General features: G+C 42.1%; 1 protein-coding gene across 1 annotated transcript in view; it reads left to right on the top strand.

Annotated features, from left to right (window-relative positions):
- The window catches only part of BABAM2 (BRISC and BRCA1 A complex member 2), a 185,016-nt gene that overhangs the window by 133,654 nt on the left and 24,678 nt on the right, over nt 1–26,684 (top strand). Inside the window, exon 11 of the mRNA XM_066611634.1 lies at nt 26,072–26,225. Within this exon, the coding sequence (XP_066467731.1) occupies nt 26,072–26,225 (154 nt within the window). The remainder of the gene's footprint in view (nt 1–26,071; nt 26,226–26,684) is intronic.

The following is a 26,684-nucleotide window of genomic DNA, read 5'->3' on the forward strand; positions in this document are numbered from 1 at the left end:
TAGAGCTTTGCTGTCATCACAGTCTCTGCATCAGCAACACCTTCTTCAACACGAAGCCCAAACACAGAGTCTCTTGGAGACACCCAAGATCAAAGCACTGGCACCAGCTTGACCTGATTCTCACCAGATGCTCCAGCCTTCCCAGCATCAAGGTCACACGCAGTTATCAGGCTACTGCCTGCGACACTGACCACTCCCTGGTGTGCAACTGAGTGAAACTGCTAACTAAGCAACTGTATCACACGAAAAAGGAAGGAAGACCTTGCATTGACACCAGCAAGACCCGGGACCAGGGAAAAGTGGAGGAATTTGCACGAGCGCTTGAGGAATCTCTTCCAGGCCCGGCCAATGCAGATGCATCCAACAGATGGGAACATTTCAAAAATGCCGTTTACAACACCGCCTTGTCCATATTCGGCAAGAAGACCAACAGGACAGCAGACTGGTTTGAAGCCCACTCTGAGGAGTGGACACCAGTCATTGAGGAAAAGAGGAGAGCTCTAGCAGCTTACAAAGCCTGTCCCAGTGAGCCCAACCTGCAGGTCCTCCGAGCTGCTCACAGCAAAGTCCAGTAGACTGCCAGGAGATGTGCTAATGACTACTGGCTCCAACTCTGTTCCCAGATACAGATAGCAGCTGACATGGGCAATATCAGGGGGATGTATGATGGTATCAAGCTGGCCCTAGGTCCAACACAGAAGAAAACTGCCCCTCTGAAGTCTGCCACAGGCGAGGTTATCCAGGACCGGACGCAGCAGATGGGACGCTGGTTGCAGCACTACTCTGAGCTATATTCCCGAGAAAATGCAGTAACCGAGGAAGCACTGAACAACATTAAGTGCCTGTCTGTGTTGGAGGAACTTGACAGTTAACCAACCCTAGCAGAACTTTCCGTGGCCCTGGACCCCCTCGCCTCTGGCAAGGCACCTGGGAAAGACAGCATCCCTGCTGAAGTCCTGAAGTGCTGCAAAGAGATCATTGCCACTGAGCTGCATGAAATCCTGTCTCTGCTGGAGAGAAGGTGGAATACCACAGGACATGAGGGGTGCAAACATCATCACGCTGTACAAGAACAAAGGCGACAGGGGTGACTGCAATAACTACCGCAGCATCTCTCTCCTTAGCATTGTAGGAAAGCTGTTTGAGTTGCACTGATGAGGCTCCAGGTACTTGCAGAGAGCGTCTATCCAGAATCTATACTTGCTTCCAGTGTGGAAGGAATTTTCACTCCCGAATCGGCCTTTTCAGCCACACTAGACGCTGTGCCAGAACTACCATTCAGACCATGATACCATAGTCTTCCGAGATTGAAAGTTGCCAACAATATTGAAGGCAATACATTTTTGTAGGGTGTTTTAAATGGGGGTCTTGTGTGAAGTTGAGGATAAGCGGTAAGATTTATATAATTAGTATTGTGATAGACACATGCATTTCACATATTACTATTGTTTCATCTGCTCTCAAATGGAAATGGATTGAACTTTAATACTTTAACAAATGGATTGAAAGACAATTTTCACAGTACCTTTTTCCATACTGTGCAGCCCAAGGAGGAAAAATGTAAAATTAACACTTAAGTACACTTGTTCAGAAGCTATCTAGACTGTTATCACTATATTAGGAGTGCCTCAGACACATTTATGCATTTATTATTTTAGGTTTCTTCTGATAAAGGGAACTGATACCACATTTGATAGTTCAGTTATTTAGATAAAGAGCAAGGTTACATCTAGATGGGAGTTTTCTTGTGTCTGATTAGCAGTGGCTGGGGGGAAAAGCATTAAGAGGCTTGCTCAAGGTTGTCCTTGGACAGTTTTTGAGGAGGTTAAAAATGAATTAAAATCTGGAATCTCAAGTTCCTATCCATTGTGTCTCCGAGGGCTAGTAATTAGAAGCATGAATGATCATTGCATTCCTGGGACATTGCAGTTGACTTAAATGCTGAAAGAAAAGGAGTATTATGCTATTGTATGTCAGTACATCATATGCCAACGATATGAAGATTTGAAGCATGGCAGCACAGTGGGTCGTTTGTTGATGTTTTTTATGAAAGGAGCCTTCTAAGGTAAGAAAAGTTTGTAAGAAACTGAAGGAAAAGGCTGCCATGCTCAAATAATTGAGTCATATGCACTATGTAACATGCAGTTTTCCATTATCATTGTTGTAGTCACTCTCATCCTCTACTCGAGTGCCAAATAACATATTCTCCTTGCAACTTACAGTGGGCTTCTCAGTTCAGACTGTTCTCTTTTTGTCTCTGTATAACAGAGAGTTCTTTGGACTGATTTTCTGCAGGCATTTCTGTTGAACATGTTTCAGTAACCTCCTTTTGCACATTCATTTAACAGTTAATAGCGCAGCAGTTCACAGCGCAGCAGCACTGGCATGAGTTCCACTGTATCCTACTAGAAGCCAGAGACCATGCGGGGATGGAGACTGAAGTAAAAGAATGTTTGACTTACCCTCTTCTGTTTCCACATGGTCCTTAATGTGTATACTCGAACCTGCACCAGCTATTTGCAGGCCCTGGTTTGAGTAGAGCAAAGGGGAAGTATCAGGGACAGAACGGGTATTAAGATATTGCAAAGCTCTCCCCCACCAAAACTCTCCCCTGCTCCCCTCCCCAGTATGCACCACAATCTGCCCCTTTCCTGCCCCTTTCCACCCACCCCTGCCAGTGACTTGCATGTACCATCCGGGGCAGCAGCATTCTCATGTGGTAGCACTTGGAAAATGGCCACCAGCCCCACGCTGCATTCACCACCATAAGTCATTTTATAGCATTTTTAATTCAGCAGAAACCATGAATGCATGGAAAGCACATTTTGGTGAATTCAGATTTTCTGGGAGCCGTCCTTCTGCCAGACATGCAAGATGACATGTAAACAAATTGCAAAACCATTTAAAACCACCCAATAAGTCAAACCTTTAAACTTGGAAACAAGAAGATACTAAAATGGCATGCTTTGTTGTAGTGAAACAAATGTCTAACACCAGCTTAATTCCTGACTATACTGATATAATGTACTTCTATTATCAGTTTGAATTGACTTCCTAGTTACCATTTACACCCTTCACAGTATGACAGTCTTCCATAACTGTATTTGGAAGCAGAAAGCCCAAAATATTCATATGTATTTCTTAGTAACCTTCTCAGTACTCATCTATAATGTGCTTTTCCACTGTTATTTTGCACCAGCAACAGTACAGTCCCATTTCACCACCAAGAGACACTGTGTTCTATTATGAGATTAAAACACAAACTTTCATAATGGGTGCTGTGTGTTCTTTTTGGTTTCAGTATAGATTTTTAAATGGCTCATGGTGGCATAATTAGTACTCTGTAGTGCAATGTATGTTGGTGCCAGTGTAATCACAGTTAGGCAGAGTTGCTATAGAAACTGGTAGAGCAGAAACAAAGCAAAGAACTGGGAAATGGACGAAAGGCCTTGAGAACTTGAGTACGATAAGTACAAGCCATTGAGAATGGACCTACATCTAATATGCTGCAAGCTCTGAATGCTTGCTTGTTTCTTAAGTACACTTTCTGGTATCTTGTTCAGCTTAGTTAGAAAGGCTTTGTGTTCTGAAGTAGCAAATGATTTGCTGCTATGACTACATTTTATAATAAGCATTTCATCTTTCTTCCTCTGAGTCTTACAGTGCAATCATATACTTGGAAGTAAGCCACACTGTATTCACTGGGGCTTCCCCAGCTAAATGTATATAGAATTGCTGCTTTAATTTTTATTTTATGTACTATGTGTATTATTTTATTTAAAGTATATTTATCCCAACTTTTCCCTCTAATCGGTAGGCACCCAAGGTGACTTACAGTCAAATAAACAGAAAGTAACATAAAAATAAAATGTCCAGACAAAAATACAAAAGGAATATCCCTGAAGTTTACACATACTCAGAGATTGTACAGTGAGTATATAAGAGGAGCTGAAAAATGACCTTAACAGAATTAAGCAAACTAAAAAAAGAAATGAAGCCCCCAATGAAAACTTTAAAAGGTGGGTTTTCAGTTGCTGTCAGAATGATGTGAGAAAGGGGGAGATCCTGTTTTTTTGCTGATAGGGACTTACATATGTGAGCTTCCACAGAGAAGAGCTTTTTCCATTGTTACTGCCATCCAAACCTTTACTGGCTCCTCCAGAAGACTTCAAAGCACCGGCTATTTTGTAGAGAGGGGGGTGATTCTTGAGGTAACATGGTCCTATTTGGCCCAAATCCTAATCAACTTTCCAGCACTGGCTTAGCTGTGCCAATGGGATGTGTGTTGATTCCCACAGTTGGATGGCACTCACTGAGACTTCCTCAAGGTAAGGGAGTGTTTGTTCCCTTATCTTGGAACTGCATTGCCCTTATGTCAGGGCTGGAAAGTGGGTTAGGATTGCGCCCTTTGTTAATTTAGAAGATTTATATCCCACCTTTCCATAAAAATTAACAAAACATGGTGTCACATGCCTCACTGACTCAGGCACTGATCCACAACTCGGGGTTTTTACCCTAAAAGAGTCGTGACTCGAATTTGAATTTGAATACAGGTGAATTCCCACCTGTATTCATCACGTTCACTCTTCTTCTGCCATCCTGTTCTCTGACATTTGTAGAATCATAGAATGACTGTGGAGGTCATCCAGTCCGGGCCCTTGCTCAGTGCAGCAACTTTCAGTGCAGTGTCCTTTCAGCCTCTGTTTGAAAACATCCAACAAGAGAGAGCCTATCACTGCGCAAAGTTGACTGTTCCAGTGCCATATATCTCTTACGGTTAGAAAATTCTTCTTCATTTTTAGCTTAAATCTACTTCTTATGTTCTTCACCTTAGCTTCTACCCACGAGTTCTAGTCCCACCCTCAGAAGCAACAGAGTATGAACCCTTCTTCTTTTTGACAGCTGTTCGAATACTTGAAGACAGCTATCATATCTCCCTTTCGTCTTCACATTAAATAAAAGTCCCTAAAGAAAATAGTCTCATATTGCACTGTTCTTATTCTATACAAAATGTAATAGGCCCTGCTCCCTAAAAGGTGTAGGGTCACTTCCACATTGTTTAAGCCTGGTTGAAGATGGAGATTTCACCTTTGTCATGTGGGTAACCTTCAGTGGTGGTATTATACTGCTCACATGTTTAACTGTCCATCTCTGGTTACTTCAATCCATCTGCTATGCTGGAGTTTCCAGTCTTGCCATGACCATTCTGACAGAGTGGTTAAATTAAACAATTTGACAGACTGTTAAATTAAAACATGCATCATTGTTTTGCAGTTACTTTTTCTGTATACAGGACGGCCCTCGTTATCCACAGGGGTTACATTCCTAGAATCCCCATGGATGGTTGCATGGATTTGCATGCAGGTTCCAAATCCGCAGGTAACATGGGCCCCCTGTACAATGCTTTGTGTATACATTAACTTCGCTCTTTTAGCCTGAGAGTGAGCTAGATCCTTCTGCTTCATTTTCTTTTTTTGTCATATACAGAGTAAACAGGAATAGAAATTCATATTTAATTTTTTTAAAAGCCAAAACTTATTTAAGTTGAAAAAGTAAATAAGGACAACAGGTATGTGGGCAGGTGTAAGACCAGGGATAGCTTTTAACTTTAAGTCCAACTATATTAGGTGACAACTTTGGTCAGTGTACATTTTAAAATCTGATCATGTTTGTTCTGTAAATAGGACGTTAGCCCCAAAGTACTGACCAAATTCCAGTCCAGGTAATTGTATTTAGCTGACCTATATTCTCAAGCTAGCTTTATTAGAATGTTGTTTCTGATTCCCTTCCCTCCTTTAAAATTAAATATGAGCTATGCCTGCAGACATAAGATGGCTACTATATTTTGATCCAGAGATGAGATTATTTTATTAGGTAATACTGAGCCTTGCTCATGCTGTCCTTGATTTACCTCTGGTATATTAACTTGTGCCATCCAGTTTAGCTTATGGCCCTTCATGAAAAGTAACTAGCTAGATGACATAGAAGGAATACAGCAGCTCTGATGACCATAGAACATGTTTCACTTGTGATTTTTGGAATTCCAAAAATAGATAATGCTGAACCAAAATTGGGTTCAGTTGCATGCCATATAGCAGTTAAGCCTTTTCTGCCCAATGTTGCATATATGCAGCAGGGACCAAATGTGTATATCTGTGGGTTGGGCAAAAATGGGTTAAGCCCTTTCATAGGGCTAACATGACATGTTAATGTAAAAAAAAAAAATCAAAAATTAAAAAGGTCTTTAGTGTTTCACTGATGGTTTGAATGGTCTTCTTTCTCAGGTTATATAGTGTGTGTGCATGTGTGTATATATATAGTGGAAATGGAAAAGGTGCAAAAGAGAGCAACTAAGATGATTGCTGGGCTGGGGCACATTCCTTATGAGGAAAGGCTACAGCGTTTGGACCTCTTCAACCTAGAAAAGAGACACCTGAGGGGGGACATGATTGAGACATACAAAATTATGCATGGGAAGGATAAAGTGGATAGAGAGATGCTCTTTACACTCTCACATAACACCAGAACCAGGGGACATCCACTAAAATTGAGTGTTGGGAGAGTTAGGACAGACAGAAGAAAATATTTCTTTTCTCAGCTTGTGGTTGGTCTGTGGAACTCCTTGCCACAGGATGTGGTGACGACATCTGGCCTGGATGCCTTTTAAAGTGGATTGGACAAGTTTCTGGAGGAAAAATCCATTACGAGTTACAAGCCATGATGTGTATGTGCAACCTCCTGATTGTAGAAATGGGCTATGTCAGAATGCCAGATGCAAGGGAGGGCACCAGGATGCAGATCTCTTGTTATCTGGTGTGCTCCCTGGGGCATTTGGTGGGGCTGCTGTGAGATACAGGAAGCTGGACTAGATGGGCCTATGGCCTGATCCAGTGGGGCTGTTCTTTTGTTCTTAGGTTCATTAGCTTCCCATTTGGTGTCCCAATAGGGCAAAAGATAATGGAATACAGCCTCATGTAAATGGTGCAAAAACATACTTTTGACAGTGCTGGTTGAACTTGCTGCTGGAATAAAATATGTCTCTTAGATTTCTCAATATCCCAAAGAAGGCAGATCTGCTTTATTTGTTCCCATGTTTTTTGTCAATGTTAATTCTGCCTAATAAATTGAAAGTATCTCTTAACTAGCATCTTATTTCACACTGAGGTCCACCATGTGCCTCTGGGAAGCTCACAAGCAAGGGCTTGAAGCCAACAGCTCTCCCCTGCTGGTGTCCCAACACAATGGATATTTGAGTGTTGTCATAGCACTTGCCAATGCTTATTTGAGTTTCCCACCTGGTGCTCAGCCAAGAAATTAAAAATATATTAAAAGAATTTGGGCAGACAGATGTTGAAAGTACTGTGGTTTGATGGGTAATTGTCTACATGTCATGTCCAAACGTGCAAATCTTCTGCAATACAACATTCAGACAAACTACAGTAATAACAAGCCATCATATTTCTCCTATTTTTAACTTCCTAAAAGACAACAAAAAACAGTTAATCTTCTAATGGCAGCAAAAGCAATAACAGACAACAGTATTTGGAGTGGGGGGGAACAGACTCAAACATGAACTAAGCAACAGTAGCTTTTGAAAATATGGGACATTGCTAGTAGAGAACTTATTCATGAGCTTCAAATTTTGATCTGGTAAACATCTGTTTTTTTTATCTTACTTGGAAATGGTTTTATATGCTTTGCAGCGTCTTGGCTCTACAAGAGAATAGTTGGGCGCACCCAATTTTACATATAGATCAATATACATACATGGATCAAAGTGAACAAACTGGGAAAAATAACTGTTGACAGGGATGATTTGAATACTGGAGGAAAGATATTGTTGTATACGATGATAGTTATTCTGAAATATGTTTAAATGAATGAAACTGACTTTACTGTATTGTAAAATAATGTATTGTAAAAATTTTTATCTGTTTCTCCAGTTTATCGGAAATTATCTACAGATTGAAAGATAGAAAGGGATGGGAAATGTATGGCATTGTTTAAAGCAAATTAATCCCAGCATGCTCATAACAAGTGGTGTTAACGTGCATAAGAATTTAATTTAGATCATTGTGGAAAAACTCATCCAATGCAGTATCAGCATTCTGTAGTTTTCTTCTCTGTATGGGTATATTCAGGGATGCCCACCTAAGGGTTTTGTGTCAAATTATTATTATTATTATTATTATTATTATTATTATTATTATTATTATTATTATTAGCATCAGCAGCAGCAGCATTCTGTAGTTCTCTTCTCTGTGTGGGTATATTCAAGGATGCCCACCTAAGGGTTTGTGTCAAATTATTATTATTATTATTATTATTTTTACCCCGCCTTTCTCCCCGAAGGGACTCAAGGCGGCAAATTTTTTGTTGGGATTTGTTGACTCAACAAATTTTTTGTTGGGATTAATTCACATCCATATTTTCCAAAATAATTGTTCATTTTTGCATATAAAAAATGAACAATGATGCAATAGTATGGCTCGGTTATAAAAAGCAGATACCAAGATGTACATTGGCAAGGAAATAATAATGTGATATCCATCTATGCTGGTGCTATGTTGCTAAGGCTCTTAGAACTTGGGTGCAAAAGAGAGCAACTAAAATGATTACTGGGCTGGGGCACCTTCCTTATGAGGGAAGTCTACAACATTTGGGCCTCTTCAGCCTAGAAAAGAGGCACCTGAGCAGAGACAGGATTGAGACACACAAAATTTTGCACGGGAAGGATAGCGTGGATAGAGAGATGCTCTTTACACTCTCACATAACACCAGAACCAGAACCAGGGGACATCCACTAAAATTGAGTGTTGGGAGAGTTAGGACAAACAAAAGAAAATATTTCTTTACTCAGCATGTAGTTGGTCTGTGGAACTCCTTGCCACAGGATATGGTGATGGCATCGGGCCTAGACACCTTTAAAAGGGGATTGGACAAATTTCTGGAGGAAAAATCCATCATGGGTTACAAGCCATGATGTGTATGTGCAACCTCCTGATTTTAGAAATGGTTTATGTCAGAAGGCCAGATGCAATGGAGGGCACCAGGATGCAGGTATCTTGCTATCGTTTGTGCCCCTGGGGCATTTGGTGGGCCACTGTGAGATACAGGAAGCTGGACTAGATGGGCCTATGACCTGATCCAGTGGGGCTGTTCTTATGTTCTTTAAACTTTGCATACTGCTCCCCAACAACAACTTCTACTTTCCTCCTAATTGTGCATTGGGGGCTATCACTGCCACTAATACTTGAGAGTTCAGAGGCAGGCCCTCAGCCAGTGCCCAACGTGACTCCTAGCACCACTCAGTATCAGAAAACAAAACAGACCTAACTTTAATGTTTTTGTATAGGATTGGAGTATGTCCCATTTAACCCATACTCAGAAGTAAAGATGCCTAGGAATGTGCTTCACATTCATGTGTAGTGGGTGTTTCAACAGGTGTGCACACAACTCTTCAAATGAAAGATGCCTTTTATACCAGAGGGAAGAAAGAAAATTTCATAGGCTAATCTCATCTAGGTAGAAGATTATACAGATAATCCCCAGCTTTTCTGTGCTACTGTTCTATGCACCTGAACAGAAGCAAACTTGTATTTCAGATCTCCACCCACTTCAAGAGATTTGCTGATCTCATTGTATAATGTATGAATTTTGAAATGAAAGATTCCTGTCAGTGAAGTCATCAAATGCTCATTTACTAAAATTCAGTTTGTAGTTAGAGTGTTTTTTGCTGTGATCTTAGAAATATAAGGCAACCTACTCTTTGCGTAGCATGTATTACAAGTTTTATTTCATTTTTAAAAATACTTTTCTCAATTTTCTGCCCATTTCTGTGCACCCAACACAATTTATGGCACTCCACAGTCCAAGTACATTGACAGCATTCTTGTTCTTAAGACTGATAGTATGATTTCATCTTCTCCAGCTTAAAAAAAAATCTAAGAGTAACACAGAGGTTTTTCCCAGTGCTGAACTGGTGCTCATAGCAGGGACCTATCTGATTTATGCAGTTGAATGTTGGTAAGGGACTGTATCAATTGATATTCTTTTATTTTTTCCAGTCTTATTTTAAAACTAATTTGAAGCATAGGATAGGGGATTCCAGAGTACTTTCTTCTAGCCCCACTGTTCTGAAAATGTCAGTTTCCTATGTCATGTGGTTATTTAGCTTCTGAAAGTCAAATGAGAAGTAGGCTGTCTGCATATGAACGTTTTCATGTGTATCTCAGAAAATTAATACTGTACAGCCTTTTTGTTATGTTAGGAATATAGAGAGAGGAGAAATAGCGGCAAGTAAGGTTGCGACCCAAGATCTGTGTATATAGACTTCAAGCACTGATGTAGCTGACAAATGTGTGGTTTCTTCAAAGCATAGGATAACCTTCTAATATGTATTTATATGTAATAGCTGTGATTCATAATTTATCTTTAAGGCTACAGGCTACATTTAAGTGTGGTTGCAAGGAAAGGGCAACCCAATCCTGAGCTGCCCAGAGCTTCGGGATCCAGCGGCTCCACGGAGAGCTCCCGTCGGATCCAACATCTCCCGCTCTACTGCAGGAGGCTCCTTGGAAGAAGGGGACATTTGTCTCCTTCCCCCAAGTAAGGGAAGCAGCCCCGCAATGGGGCTACTCACTTTAGTGGCGACTGGTTGCCACTAAAGTGAAGGTGCTCGTTTAGGATGAGCAGCCCTGCCCAAGCGCCCTGGATCCTGTAGAGCTTGGCTCCATGGATCTGCCTCTCCTCTGCCCCCAACATGCCTCCCCCATGCCCTCAGCCACACCCCCTCCCCAGAACGCCTCCCCCCACGCCCCTGGACACGCCCCATCTCCCGTTTCACAGCCCAGCGGTCACAGAGACCACTAAGCCATGGAACCCGGGCTCCCGCTCAGTGCCATCCGGAGCTGAGCCAGCTCCAGTGGGAGCCCAGTGGTAAGCCCCGTAAACGTGCCTTACAGCACGTTTGTGATTGTGGTCCATGTCACGGAAGCACAGCACGGACCACAGGATCGGTCTCTAAATCCTGTAAGCGTCTATCCAAGAAAATGCATCTGGGATTGGGCTACCATCCTCTTTCCATAGCACAAAAGAAAATTCCTTCTCTTTGGTCATATTCTGAGCCGTTAAGCATGTTTGTTTGCTGTATTGCAGTTTTAGTTCTGACTGAAAGGTACCTGAATAGATAATCTTATGGGAGAGTCTTGATCAAATATAAGTTGATACAGGAAAGATAATGTCAAACTGCTCCTGTTTTTATGTTCTTGTTATATATTTACCTTTCATAAAGTTACCTTATCTTTTTCTTAGGGTATCTAAACATATGAGACAAACCCAGTCTATTAAAGGAGGTTCAAGATATGAATAGATCTATTGTACTAGAAAGCAATGTAATTGCAGGTCACCTAAAGATAGGCAATAATTAACGCACAGTGCCCCTCCATTCCTCCACTTTTCTTTTGGTTTTATTTGCTTGATCACAAGGTAGCACAAAGTTTCCTTTGCAGACTTTTGCAGTTATTTCTTTTTTAAATGTACATACTACTTTTATAGTTGCCACATCTCAAAAAGGATATAGTGGAAATGGAAAAGGTGCAAAAGAGAGCAACCAAAATAACTGGGCTGGGGCACCTACCTTATGAGGAAAGGCTGCAGCATTTGGGGTTTTTCAGGCTAGAAAAGAGGCGCCTGAGGGGGGGACATGATTGAGACATACAAAATCATGCAGGGGATAGACAGAGTGAACAGAGAGACCCTCTTTTCCCTCTCACATAACACCAGAACCAGGGGACATCCACGAAAGTTGAGTGTTAGGAGAGTTAGGACAGACAGAAGAAAATATATTATTTACCCAGCGTGTAATTAGTCTGTGGAACTCCTTGCCACAGGAAGTAGTGATGGCATCTTGCCTTTAAGAGGGAATTGAACAAATTTCTGGAGGAAAAGTTCATTATAGGTTACAAGTCATAGTAGGTATGTGGAAGCTCTTGCTTTTAGTGGCAGGCTGCCTCTGATTGCCAGATGCAGGGGATGAAGGACGTAGGTTGTGTCTGTTGTTCTTGTGTGCTCCCTGGGGCATTTGGTAGGCCACTGTGAGTTACAGGACTAGGTGGGCCTTTGGCCTGATCCAGCAGGGCTATTCTTATGTTATAATACTGAGTTAAGTTCAATCAGAGTAATATAAGCAATGTACTCTACCTGTTGAGGCACACTTTAGAGAAGTCTCCATCAATGGATCTCACTGGCTGACTTACACAATATGTTACTGGATGCATAAACTAACTGTTATGCATAATCTAATGTTATGTATAGACAATAACATATCTCTAGACAATGCTACTCAGAAATGGTGGTCCACAGATTGGCGCCAGTCCATGAACCTGCCACACCGTGGAGCATTTCCAGGAAAGATAGTAATATGGCACAGATATGGTACTGGTCCCTGGCACTTTGGAAACAAAGATTTCTGGTCCACTACATCACATAGTTTGAGAAACTGTGTTCTAGAAAACTTCTCTCAACCCAAAAAGATTGATTTGTAGTTCACTGATGGATAAATCGATATGATACCAGGAAGTAATATTTCAGACTATCAGAAGGAAAACCTTAGTCGAGTGTTTCTCAAACTCTGGGTTGGGACCCACTAGGTGGGTCGTGAACCAATTTCAGGTGGGCTTCCATTCATTTCAATATTTTATTTTTAATAAAGTAGTCTTGATGCTAGCACTGCATTTGAACAAATGTTACAGATCTGTACTTTTAACAGGCTACTCTGTATATGCTTTTAACAATGATTGTTAATGGGACTTATTCCTGGGTAAGTGTGGGTAGGATTGCAGGCTAGAACTGCTAAAAATTTCCCTGCTTGATGATGTCACTTCTGGTCATGACATGACTTCTGGTGGGTCCTAACAGATTCTCATTCTAAAAAGTAGGTCCTGGTACTAAAAGTTTGAGAACCACTGCCTTAAAAATTCTTCGAATGGTCTGTGAACAAGAATACATAATGCAGTTTAGGGTGCAATCCTAAGTAACTGTTAGACCAGCGCGAGCACTGGCCCAGAAGGGTCGCATGCGTGCTATAAAGCATGTTTGCACTTCCTCAGGAGTCAGTTGGGCTGGCGCAGGGATGCCCATCTGTCCACAGCCTCTGCATCTGCATCCAGCCTCTGCACCGACGCAGGAAGAAAAGGTTGCATTGGCTGAGTTCGGCTGACACAGGGTCTGGGGAGGGTGGGGAGGAGGTGAGAGAGAGGTGTTCTGGGGTGAGCAGAGGGTGTTCCAGGAGGCGGGCAGGCGGGGAGTGGGAGGCGGGGTTGGGACCCAGCAGTTATGCCAGATCCCAACCCCGTTCCCCAAGCAGCGTGGAGCGTCTTGAGGCAGCTCCGTTCTCCTCAGATTTGTGCCACTTTCTGTGGTGGCACAAGTCCAAGAAGACCCATTGGGTCTCTGGTGACTTACCCAGTGGTAAGGGGAAGAGTTTCCCCTTGCCTCCGGCTGAGCCACTTCTGGCCCCAATCTTGCCCTGGATACAGCGCAGGCCTCCTGGCCTGCCTGTTCCAGCACAAGATAGGATTGTGCTGTTAGTGACATTGTAAATGGTTATAAAATAAAAATAAAAGTAGAATGTTGCTGACACAACCATTGATGTTCTTTATACGAACAGAATTTCTATGCCATGATTCTACACTTTCCATGAGTTCTTCTTGGTCTTGTGGTGGTTCCTCTACGTTGTCTCACATTTCTCAAAGATAAATCTTGAATTGATAATCCAGGCTTAGGTCAGTATTATAGAGGTAATACGGTCTCAGCACAGATTATCTCTTCAGGGTTTAGTTCCTTTTCCTAGCAACTCTCTTTGAAAACAAACAATATTTGAGGGTTGATTGAAAAGACAAGTTTCTCAAGTGATATCTGTAAGTGAAACTGTATGTTTCTCAAGTACATATGATTTGTTTAGGCTGTGGATCCTCCTTGGCCCAGTATTGTCTGTTCTGACTTGTAGCACCTCTCCCAGGTCTCCTGTACTGGCTCTTTTCCAACTTCACATCCCATGAACCTCTTAACCATAAAGCACGTATGCTGCTATGCCAAGGCATGCTGAAATTATGCAATGTCTGGCTGCAGGCTTGTACACTTTCCTGGGAGTTAAGCCCCATTGAACACAATGGAACATGCTTCTGAATAAAGAATTATAGGTTTGTACTGTAGGTCTGATTGCTTGCTGGTTGGGAGGCAATCTAGGAATTCTCTATCTCCTTGAATTCCATGGAAGAAAGACTAGAGTTTAAATGTACTCAGTAAATAAAGTATGCATTTCCACTAAGCTATGGAACCTCCCCAGTTGCAATAACCATTCAATTAAATAGAGTTGCTATTTCTTATTGGCTTTCACTGATACAGCCTCAGCAGATGTTAGTAGGAGTCAAGTTGGTCTCTCATATGCAAGTTGATCTCTGAAGAGCACATCAAAAGGTGGGAAAAGAGATGACTTGTTCCACCACTTTAGTTGTCCAGATGGGATGTGGGGTGGGAGAAGGAATGCCTGTGAGAGGGTAGGAACAATTGTAGAATGGGAGGGGGAGAGCCATGTTTCAATGATTGTAAGAAGTTGGACAAAGGAAAGAGGTCATGGACTGATTTCTGGATGATGGAATGTCTGTTCCAGGGACAGTCTGGTGATGGGTATGTGTGACAGGGCAGCAGAAAAGAAGGTTGAACAGACGGGCTCCATGACACTGAGAAGAAGCACTAAAATGCTAAAGATAAGACTATGGAGTTGGATATATTAGAAGTTCCAAAGAGCAACAGGGGAGCCACACACCAAAGACAAGAAAATTGCGCAGAGGTGTCGATGTCGTAGGTTGCAGCTTAACAGCTAGTGTGGAAGAATCACAAATGGATAATTTTGGAATCACTATTCAGCAGCCACCGAGGATAGCTGCCTAATATTTTAATACATCTTAAAAAACTGTGATATTATCACAATATACTGAATAACTAGGAAGGCATATATTCCACACAATATCAAGGTGGCTGTTAACTTACTATGGGATAGCAAACTTAGGGCCAAATCCTGAACTCTCTCAGTATCTGCACTGAGCACTACCACTGGCGCTTGGTGTTGCAAATGTGCTGTAAGGCATGTCCATGGCACCCAGAGAGGAGGGGCCATTGGCACTGGGCCAGTGCTCGTTGGCAATGAGCTTCAGTGCCTCATGGAAGACTGGCTGGCACTCCAGCAGCACCGGCCAACAGTAAGTAGTTTCAGGTGAGACGGAGGCGGGGAGTGGGCGGAATGGGGCAGGGGAGAGGTACCATGGCAGGAGGGGGTGGAACGGGCAGAGTAGATCCTCCGGATCCTAAACTCCATCTCAGGCCTTCTGGCCTGACACAGAATCTCTGAAGTCTGAACTGGCAAAATAATCAGTGCAGACTTAAAGCCCCATTGCAGGGCCTTAAAGTCCCCATTGCAGGGAACAAAAGTCCCCTTCCCCCAAGGAATCCTCCAGTGACTTTGGTGGTGCCACTGGATGCAGTGGTAGCTGTTTTGGTATCGCTGCACCTGGCGGATCCGCCAGCTTTAGGATAGGGCTGCCCATGGCCAGTATCCAGTGAGAGCTAATCTGCCTACAGAACTTAACCATGCATACTGAAACAACTCCTTTATAGATAGGGCAGGCAGTCTTTCTCAATATCTGAGTTTCGCAAAGCCACAGTCCTAGTTTAGGCATGGACGGACCGACGAATGGACACACACTGACACAACTTAAACTGAGAAAAATAATTCAATTGTGCTATTTTTATAGCTTCTTTTGTATTTATAATGTATCAAATGTTTACCTCTAAACTTAACTGTGTCACTATACGGTGAATCATGCTTTGAATGGAAATATGTTTTCTTCCTGCATTTTAATTTTAATTAAAATGTATGTCTTAACATGTGCACTAAATATGTGATTCACACTCTAGTATTTGGTACCAGACTATATGATATAGAAAGGCAAGAGATTCTAGGCGCAGCATGGAAAAAATTTTCCCCTTTGAATTTTCAAATTAAAATTACAACTGGTCAACAACCAAAATATCTGTCCCTCCTAACGCACCCCCTGGAGAGAAGGGCCTTTACCTTGGCACGTTGTAATGTGACCCCCTCTAATGACTTACTTGGCAGTTTCAGAAACACCTCCTGGGAAGATCATTTTTGTTGGCATCCTTCAGTCTCAGAAGACTATGGTATTGCGCTATGAATGGTGGTTCTGGAACAGAGTGTCCTCTCCAGTGTGCAAAGCCTGAGTAGAGTAGATAAGGAGGATAGACTGTTACCCATGCAGCAAATCCCCCCTCTCCACGTCATTGAAATGGTCCAATGGAAGGGCAGAAGCCAATACAGTTTGTTCCAGCGGCGTCGCAGGAGTTGCCAGAACGTGACTGTGTTCAGCCATGAACTGCCTCAGGGACTCCGGCTCCGGATTTTGCCTCAAGGTTGACTCCTGAAGCCTCTTCCATAACTGGATGTAGCCACAAGGCAGTGGAGATTTGGGATTAGAGTTTTCCTTCTCTTAGATGAGCTGCCTTCCCAAGCTAATGAGTCCCATCTACCCGGTTGCTGTTTAGTCGCCTCTTACGACAAGTACACCCAAACTGAGGGCCTATTCTTATCCCCAGCCCCCAGGGGTTTGGGAAGATCTTTTATGTAGCTGCAATTTAGGCGAAGTAGAATCATCCATACACATTATGTTGCGCTATCCCAGATATCAAGCGCTAAGACAGCAATTTCTCTCCCTTGCTCAATGCTAAAACAGGGCATTCTGAGAATGCTATAATTCAGTTTCTTCTGGCGGGTGACGTCAAGCATACAGCCCTCTCAGTTGCACAGTTCTTAAATATGAGTAATCTGAATCGAGCCAAGCCTTCTGTACCAAGCAACCACTGAGTAGATTACATCTTGGCAATATCTGTACTGATTGTTTTTTGTCTTTTAAATAATTCATGTGTGTATGTATAATGTCATGTATGTTTGTATCTGTGTGTACATGTAGGTGCGCACATATACCTATATTTGTGTACTGCTTAGGTTTCTATTCTCTCTACGGTTTCTGTACAGAGTCTTCACCCATCAAATATTTATGCCTAATAAAGGTTTTGTTGACTGTTGACTGTCTATTATTTGGTTTTATCTGAAGCAGAGCTGGTGTGGCCCAAATCCTGAGTTTGGAGCTTAGAGGGTTCATACTAGGCCCAACTCTATCACACAGGTGGCTTTGGCCAAGCAACTTTGTTCAAGTTCTCTGTATTGTATTGGCAACCTTCAGTCTCGAAAGACTATGGTATCGCGCTCTGAAAGGTGGTTCTGGCACAGCGTCTAGTGTGGCTGAAAAGGCCAATCCGGGAGTGACAATCCCTTCCACACCGGGAGCAAGTGCAGTCTGTCCCTGGTCTGTCTCCCTGGCTATGGGCCTTCCTTCTTTGCCTCTTAGCCTCAGACTGTTGGCAAAGTGTCTCTTCAAACTGGGAAAGGCCATGCTGCACAGCCTGCCTCCAAGCGGGCCGCTCAGAGGCCAGGGTTTCCCACTTGTTGAGGTCCATCCCTAAGGCCTTCAGATCCCTCTTGCAGATGTCCTTGTATCGCAGCTGTGGTCTACCTGTAGGGCGCTTTCCTTGCACGAGTTCTCCATAGAGGAGATCCTTTGGGATCCGGCCATCATCCATTCTCACGACATGACCAAGCCAACGCAGGCGTCTCTGTTTCAGCAGTGAATACATGCTAGGGATTCCAGCATGTTCCAGGACTGTGTTGTTTGGAACTTTGTCCTGCCAGGTGATGCCGAGGATGCGTTGGAAGCAGCGCATGTGGAAAGCGCTCAGTTTCCTCTCCTGTTGTGAGCGAAGAGTCCATGACTCGCTGCAGTACAGAAGTGTACTCAGGACGCAAGCTCTGTAGACCTGGATCTTGGTAAGTTCCGTCAGCTTCTTGTTGGACCAGACTCTGTTTGTGAGTCTGGAAAACGTGGTAGCTGCTTTACCGATGCGCTTGTTTAGCTCGGTATCGAGAGAAAGAGTGTCGGAGATCGTTGAGCCAAGGTACACAAAGTCATGGACAACCTCCAGTTCATGCTCATGACCTGTGTTTTCTTCAGGCTGATTGTCAGTCCAAAATCTTGGCAGGCCTTGCTAAAACGATCCATGAGCTGCTGGAGATCTTTGGCAGAGTGGGTAGTGACAGCTGCATCGTCGGCAAAGAGGAAGTCACGCAGACATTTCAGCTGGACTTTGGATTTTGCTCTCAGTCTGGAGAGGTTGAAGAGCTTTCCGTCTGATCTGGTTCTCTGTAATAGCAAGTAATTTGGTCAGAATTAGTCCTGATAGCTAAATTGAATCTCCATGTTCAGGGGCAGTATGCCCCCTTTCCATCAACAGTTGCACAAAGCTCTTGTGCACACGCACTGCTTGGGAATGTTCCATGAACATCTAGCTGGTTGCTATGAGGAACAAAATACTTTACTAGAAGGACTCTTTATTTTTTCTTTCTGATTCAGCAAATCAAGTTTTATGCTCTTACCAGAATCTGAAATGTTTTTGTCACATGTTAGTCATTCCTATTGCAGCAAGGTTTTTTCAGTACTGGCCCGGTAACAAGATATGAAACACTGAACTTACATGCTGTTGTAGAATTATGAAACTCTTATGGGCTAATTCTGTTGTGGGAGAGGGAGAATAACATGCTGAAGTTGTATCCACTTCTTGCATTGTTGTACATTTGAGCAAGAGCAGCACAAATGCTGAAAAGCCATCTGCATCACAGAAAACTCTTTAAAATGAATATTTTCTCCACCATAGTAATTTTGATTTTTCTAAGTAGGAATTATTTTGTGTGCTCATATTGTCACATGAAAATGAAGACTTCATCATATTTTAAAATATGTTTTAAGACGGATATGCCCTTGAACAAGAATGCAGCCAAAAGGCTGTGATTTATGAGATCAGTATACAGAGCTCCAGCAGCACCTGTAGTTCCCCTCCAGTTCATGTTGCTAGTGCAATCTACCTTGGCTACTGTGATGAGCTGAGGGCTTTGGGCTTTACAGAGAGGAAAATCACTAGTTTTTTCCTAGGACATTTTTCACAGTTCTGATTATTTGCTGCACTATTGAAGCGGTACTGATTGCGTTCCTAAGGAGACACTTATAACCTCTTAATAAACTGAGAAAATAATTAAAACTAAAAAGGAAGGCATCAGTTCTCCTAGTTTGGATGTGTTCATTCTGTTATTTTGCAAAAGAAGCTATGTGTCTTAAAATAAACAATTGGGAAATTTTGTAACTTGTAATAGACTTATAGGAAATAGTTCCAGGGAAAGCACTTGAATTTCTGGGAGTGAAGGAATCAAATGTCTTCTATTGCCTTATTTATCCTTTTATTTTTAATTCAGCAAAAAACATACTATACTTTCCTGACCAGATAATACTGTTTAACTACAGAACTTGTGCAAACCTGTCAGGTGAAGTGACTCATGTGCATGAAGTTTATTTTTAGACTCGTAATTTGTGCTATTCCAAATGTCAGGGGGAAAAAGAGAGGCTGGTATACAACTAGATCTTTTATTATGGTGTTGAGAGCTCATGAACTCAGCATCCCTAAAATGATGACTAAGCAAAGGGTCTGTTCGCACTTCCAGGAATTTACAGACATGAGTCATCCATCTATTGTCTGCAGACACAGCACCAAGGTACCTATGAGTCAATTTGTATTTGGAAATAGTATTTCCTTTGAATATGAATACTGACTGTTTTATCAAGCAAACATGTAAAATCCAAGTGTGCTTCAGACGTCAGATTCTCACTTAGGGACAGTTCATGCAGCTGTTGGGCATGCTGTAGCTGCTTGACATTTTTGATTCCTAGAGTCAGCACTTCAGCATTATCAGAGCTGTTGTTTGTTCTGACTGCGATCACCAGTGAGACTGAATTCTACGAAAAAGTGTTGACTTTATCTTTTCTTTCTGCCTCGCCTCCCCATTTCATCTTTCACCAAAATCCCATTGCAACAATCCTGCTTCTCTTCCTCCCCATTAAAATGGAGAACTGTTAAAAGTCTGGTTTATGCTGTGGTCTTCTCCTGCCTTTCTTACTACAGCCCTTCTCTCTGGATTATTTCATCTTTTGCAGTAGGCTCACTGCCATCATGACTTCAGTTGATGGTAGTTCACCTAGTGTTGAAGAAGCCCTCCCTAGGTCCCACCACACTGGATAACTACCACCCAGACTCCAACATTCCATTCTTGGGCAGGGTGCTTAAGCTTGAAATGGCAATGCAATTCCAGAGATTTCTGGATGAGATTAATCACCTTGACCTACTTCAGTCCTGCTTTGAATCTGTTTTGGGACTGAAGTAACTTTGCCACTCCAATGGATTCTCTGTGCTGGGACTTAAATAAGAGGGAATGTGGCTATACTGATTCTGCTGGATGTCTCAGTGACATTCAGTGCCATCACGCTATCCTTCTCAACTGCCTGGGTAGGGTGTGTTTTTGTGGTATGGCTTTGCATGGACTTTGGTTCAGGGGAGGGGGGGTAAGTTCCAGAAGGTGGGCTGAGGGATTCCTGTTTTATGCCTTGGCCCTATGGTGGCTTATGGCTTATGGTATTCCACAGAGTTCCATCTTATCCACTATTCTGTTTAACTGCTAGGGGTGAACTTTCAGCATGAGGTGTCATCCTAGATGGTACGAGGTATCATCAATATGCAGATTGCACTCACCTTAAAAGAGTAAGTTTGCCGCTTGGGAGTCATTCTGGACCCCGCATTGCTCCTACATTTACAGACGGCAACCATGACCATGGATGCTTGTTGGTGCACGATCCACATGCATTTATGACCCGGTCAGTTCTGGATATGGTTATTCATGCTTTGATCATCTCATTGGGTTACTACAATGTACTCTACATGAAACTGCCATTGCAGACCCTTTGGAAACTTCAGTTGTTACAGAATGCAGCCTTGAAAGTTCAAATAACTTTCTCATCGGTCATTGAAAAAGATTCTTTTATGAGTGCCGCCTAGGGAAGTGAGTGGGGTGGGGGGCAAGAAATAGGGCCTTCTCAGTAGTGGCACCAATGTTAAGGAACTCCCTGCCCCACTTACGAACTTCTCCGTCACTGGAAACCTTCCTGTGAGGCTTGAAGACATTTCTTTTCAGACAAGCCTTCTGAATTCTCGGCTGCTTCTGATTTGAGGCTGCTGAATGAATATATTAGGTTTCTGTATTTGCTTTATACTTTTGATGTTGTATTGCATTGCATTTTATTGTTTCTTACTATGTTGTGAACTGCCTATGAAGAAAGGTGGGATACAAAATCTTTCAAAATGAAATCAACTTCATTTTCTCAAGTACATGTGCAGTCACTTTAGATTTGGGGGGGGGGGTGAGCGCTCACATTTCAATTACATGCACAGGGAGGGAAAACATGCAAAATTAAACATTAGTGAGGGTGGTGCTCATGATGCCGGCATGCTGTGGGCAAAGCAGTTAAGAAAGCAAAGAGAGATGAGGGCCACCCTAAATTGCACGTACTGATTCAGTAGTGACAGGCCATAATTGAGTCTTTACAACCTACCTGTATGCTTTTAGTTAACTGTAAGGTGTCCTTTTCCATTCTTTTTCTTCTTAGCTGAAAAACTAATCACAGTAAATGAAAGCGTCTCTGAAGTGACAGTCATGTCTCTATTGTGCTTTTAAACATTGCTTCCATGCTATATACTTGGCTTTAAAACAAAGCTTTTTACTTAAGTAATAAAAGAAAAATGCTATTACTGCTTTTTTTTGTTTAACTCAGAAGTTTTAAAATCAAGATAATGGAAATTTAGGAATCCTCAGTAAAAAGAGAAAAGTGAACCAAATACAGAAGATATTGCTAACTTTATTCATGGACATTTTTTTTTTTAAAGAGTTATATACCACTTTTCTGGTACTCAAAGCAGTGTACAATATAAATTTAGCAATTAAAATATAAAACAGCTATAACATAATATAAAAGCAGCAACAGGAATTTAAAAAGGATCCCTAAGAGGTTCTTCCCTCTTCAAAAGCTGAGTGAAACAAATAAGTCTTTAAACTCCACCCAAAACCATGTAACAAGTGGGTTGTCCTCTAGTCTTCTGGTAACTGATTCCAGAGATGTGGTGCCATGAAAACGCCCTGCAACTTGCCACCATCTTCTTAGCTTCAGATGGCAGTGGTATCCTAAGTAGGGCCCTTTCTGATGATCATAGGGGACATGCAGGATTATATGGTGGAAGGTGGTCTTTGAGGTATCCCAGTCCTGTGCCATATAGGGCTTTAAAGGTTGAATCAGGCTTGTAAAGGAACGGGCAACCAGTTCAGCTGTCAGAGCAATGGCATGGCAGACTCAGCACACCAAGCAAGCCCCAGTGAGTGAGAAACCACATTCTGCTCTAACTGCAGCTTCCAAACCATTTTCAAGCGTAGCCCCATGTAGAGTTTATTATGGTAGTCTTATTAAGTTTGATTGACCTCTTTTGCAGATTTAAAAAAAGAAGTAGAATTGTATAACAATTGCACCAACCTGTTTGGCTTTGCTTTTGAGAAACTGATATTTTAGAAGTCATTTTAAAAAAATTAGTCTCACAAGAAATAGAGTTTAACTGCAAAGCATAAACAACAAAACTAGCTGCAACCTCAGAATTCAGGCCTGTTTTTGGTGGTTTACATTGACACTGCAGAGCAGAATCTGCCCCCAACACAGAAGACTGCATTTTAATGTTACCTATTCATACTGCCTTTTAAATGTATCACCTTAATCTGTTGTTAAAATGAGTCTCCAGCCCTATACTTAACAATGAGAGGTTAAGAGATTGCATTACATGTTATTTGTGAGCACATGTAACTGAGCCCAACAATATATACTTAAACTGAAAGCTGTTTCAGAAGAGGGATATTGAGGGTGGAGGAACAGCAGGGATGTGCTTTCCCACCCATCATTTCTCTACTGCAAATCGCTCAGTCCAAGTGCTGTCCACCACTACCCCTTGTTTGAAAGCTTCACAGGGGAAAAGCTACTTGATGTGCGGTTTGAAGCAGATTAGTTTACTAAAAATTGTAGTCCTAACAAGTTCTCTGAATTTCTTTCATAGGGACCAGTTTCCCAAGGAGCATAGTAACATCTGGATATGTACAAAGCTAGTTCAGAGCGCGATACCATAGTCTTTCGAGACTGAAGGATGCCAACTAAAAAAAAAAAAAAGTGTTGCTTTTTAATACCAATTAATTGCTTAAACGAGCACTCTGTGTGCACCATATACTCATCCTTGCAAATGTAAATGGGTGAAGTTTCCCAAAAGAATCCAGAAAGGGAATCTGTTCTTCCTTCAGCATTTTGGAAGATGCTGAGAGGGACAATTATATAGAATTAACTGTGATGAGGATCTGGCCAAATGTGATTGCTGTATGTTATTTATTATTATTAACAGTATTTATATACCGCTTTTCAACTAAAAGTTCACAAAGCGGTTTGCAGAGAAAAATCAAATAACTAAATGGCTCCCTGTCCCAAAAGGGCTCACGATCTAAAAAGATGCAAATGAATACCAGCAGACAGCCACTAGAACAGACGGTGCTGGGGTGAGGTGGGCCAGTTACTCTCCCCCTGCTAAAAAAAGGAGCACCCACTTGAAAAAGTGCCTCTTACCCAATTAGCAGGGGTAGTTAACATTAACTACCATTAACTAGGGGTAGTTAACATTTCATTCAGTCAGAGGGATTTCTTAAGAATTCTCAGATGATCCAAAATGTGTTTCATAATGTAGAAAACTTCCAGTCCAGGGAATCTGCAAAGAGGTCACTGATTTGTGATCTGCCCCATTCTTTAGGTTGCATACTTTGTTGCTTTATGCATTGACATTCAGGGGACTGTCTAATTTTGAATGAGAAGGTGTCCCAATTAGCAAAGTCAGCCTTTTCTTAAGAAAAATATTTTTCCAGTGCATCTGAAATTCTTGCAGGAGTAAGTGCACGCGTAGGGGAAACGCATAATGGTTAGAACTGGGGTAATGAGGGACACAGTTAAGAGGAGAGGTCATCTGGGCACCTCCAAGAAGTTTCTAATATTCTCCTTTGCATGTTGAGTTTTTAGCCAAAAGTCAAAATTTCTGGATACTCTTCACAGTTTATGCAACTCTGATCGTCCCTTAGCCTTTTCTCTTTCTTCCCCCTCACCAAAGATCCGTGTGTGTATAGAATTACCTAAGGCTTCAAAAACAAATTGAATTCTTTTGGATGAAAGGAAGCTGTAATTAATCATGATATTAAAGTTTTGTAACTGCGGATTATTACATTGATGAAAGCTTATTAACAGATTTATAAAAGGCTCAGAGTAAGTATAGAATTATGTGGATATAAAGTTGCTTACTTGAACTAACTTAAGTTGTGTAAACCTGCACAGTTTCAAGCCCATCAGACGCTTACCAGGAAAATACATTAAGATCAGAGTAAAATAAAATGAACTGTATGTTTCATCATTCCTAAAAAAGAAATGGAAATTCTGTTCACTGGACTACTGGAATTGCATAATAATGGTGTAAACTTAGATTAGTTCTTCGTGCTTAAGGAATGCTCCATAGATTGCAGCAGCATGCACTGACACCCTGACCTATCTTGGAAAATTGCATCAGCACAGCAGCATGGATAATGGTGTATTATTGACTTCTATATGCCACCTTTTAATCTTAGTAGCATTAGATCTGCCAGATATGACCCAGTGGCATACTGTAAAGCATATAGCATAGCACAGAATTGAAGATGTGATGAAAAGGGCTCAGAATTAATGCGCAACATGGTAGAATTGATTTATTTGCCTCACAGAGGATGCCACTCTCTATTATGCCATTCAACCCCCTTAAAAGCTACGCAGTTCTGAAGGATGGAGGTATCCATCTGTCTTCTGTTCTACCCTTTTTAGGGCAGCCCTATAAGACACCATATATTGATTTTTCCTGGTATGCCAGCTGTGCCTGTTTTCTCTGTCAGACTGGCTACAATAGCCCATGCCTTAGTTACCTTGCATTTGGATTACTATAGCGGGCACTATGTGGGGCTACCTATGAAGGCACTTCAGCTGGTGCAGAATACTGCCGCTCAAGGGCTGTTGGGTGTCCACTGGTATGATCATGTAACACCCCTGCTGATGCATCTCAGCTGGTTACCAGTATGTTTCCAGGTAATATGGTTATGACACTATACAGTGTAGAGACAAAATATCTCAGGGACCACCTGCTCATCCAGGGATATCTTTTAGTGAGACACTCTTGTGCACTCTGCCTTCTTCAGAGTTCCATTTGGCGATATCCCACAAGAGGGCCATCTCAGCGATGAGCCCTGCCATAGGAGGGACAGCAAAGTCCATTCTTATCAGTGTTTCATCGTAGTCTGAAAATCTGCCTTTTTCAGTAGGCTTTTGATACACAATTTATGAGCCCTATGGTTTATGTTGCTCCCAGTTGCTCATTTACTAGATTCGTCCTGTGGTGTTTTAATGTAAGCCACTCTGACACAGTGGTGCACACCAGATTCTGTACTTTCTGCTTTGAGGTCCTCCACTTGTTTCCTTAGAGGCCATCCACTCCCTTTCAGTGGCGTATTTCCTAAGAGACCCATAAGCAGCTCCAGGGCTTAAGCATGTGTGCCTCCTATAAGCCCTCAGATTTCTCCTCCCTGCAGGATGAAGCGCAAACCTTTTTGGCACAGCTGCATCAGGCACAGATAGGATTGGGCTGTGAGTTCTGTCTCTCTGCACATTTTTTACCTCTGGGTAAAAGGCCTACTCCATCCATGTGGTTGAAGGTCTTTCAAGCATAATTGTGTATTAATCAAGTTACATTAGGAACACAATGAGTAAGAATGGTTAGAATTGTCCTTTTCCCGAAATCTATCAGATTTGACTGTTTCCTTAAAGCTACATGTTCACATGCTTACCTCGTGTACAGGATAGATGAAAGCAAGAAAAAAAACAACACCTCTTACATGTCCTTGTTCTTTATCTCTTTTTTGTAGTTGACCTGCCACTGTACTTCCCTCGCGACCAACCAACTTTAACATTTCAATCAGTCTATCATTTCACTAACAGTGGAGAGCTGTACTCCCAGGCCCAGAAGAACTACCCCTATAGTCCACGATGGGATGGCAATGAGATGGCCAAAAGAGCAAAGTAAGTCATGTTTCTTTGTATGAAGTAGTTGTGTAATATATTGCATATTTGTTGTATGTTTTTAAACTAAGTGTCTGTCAGTACTCTGTGTTTCCACGCATACATCTTTTATTTCCTCTCCATTCTTGTTCAGACTTCTTACACCACACAAATCATAAATGCACATCTGTCCCCATTCCATTTCCAACTCTCCTGTTTGATTAAGCTTCAGTGTCTGATGAGAGGGAGGCAGCTTATTTGTGCTTGGGTAGGCAGAGCGGCCAGGAAGGGAACAGTGATTCCCCCCTCCCCCCCCCCCGCTACACAGTGATTTGTCCATGGCTAGCATTCATACCTCTTTTTACCTGCTTCTTCTCAGCCTGAAGTGCAACAGGCTGGTCTCTCAAACTGTTCTTCAGCCTCTTTATGGGCAAAGCAGTAGGATAAAATGAGTCATGGAAAAGGTGATACGAAGAGCTA

Source organism: Tiliqua scincoides, chromosome 1 (genome assembly GCF_035046505.1).
Source record: "Tiliqua scincoides isolate rTilSci1 chromosome 1, rTilSci1.hap2, whole genome shotgun sequence".
In the NCBI taxonomy this organism is placed as follows: Eukaryota; Metazoa; Chordata; class Lepidosauria; order Squamata; family Scincidae; genus Tiliqua; species Tiliqua scincoides.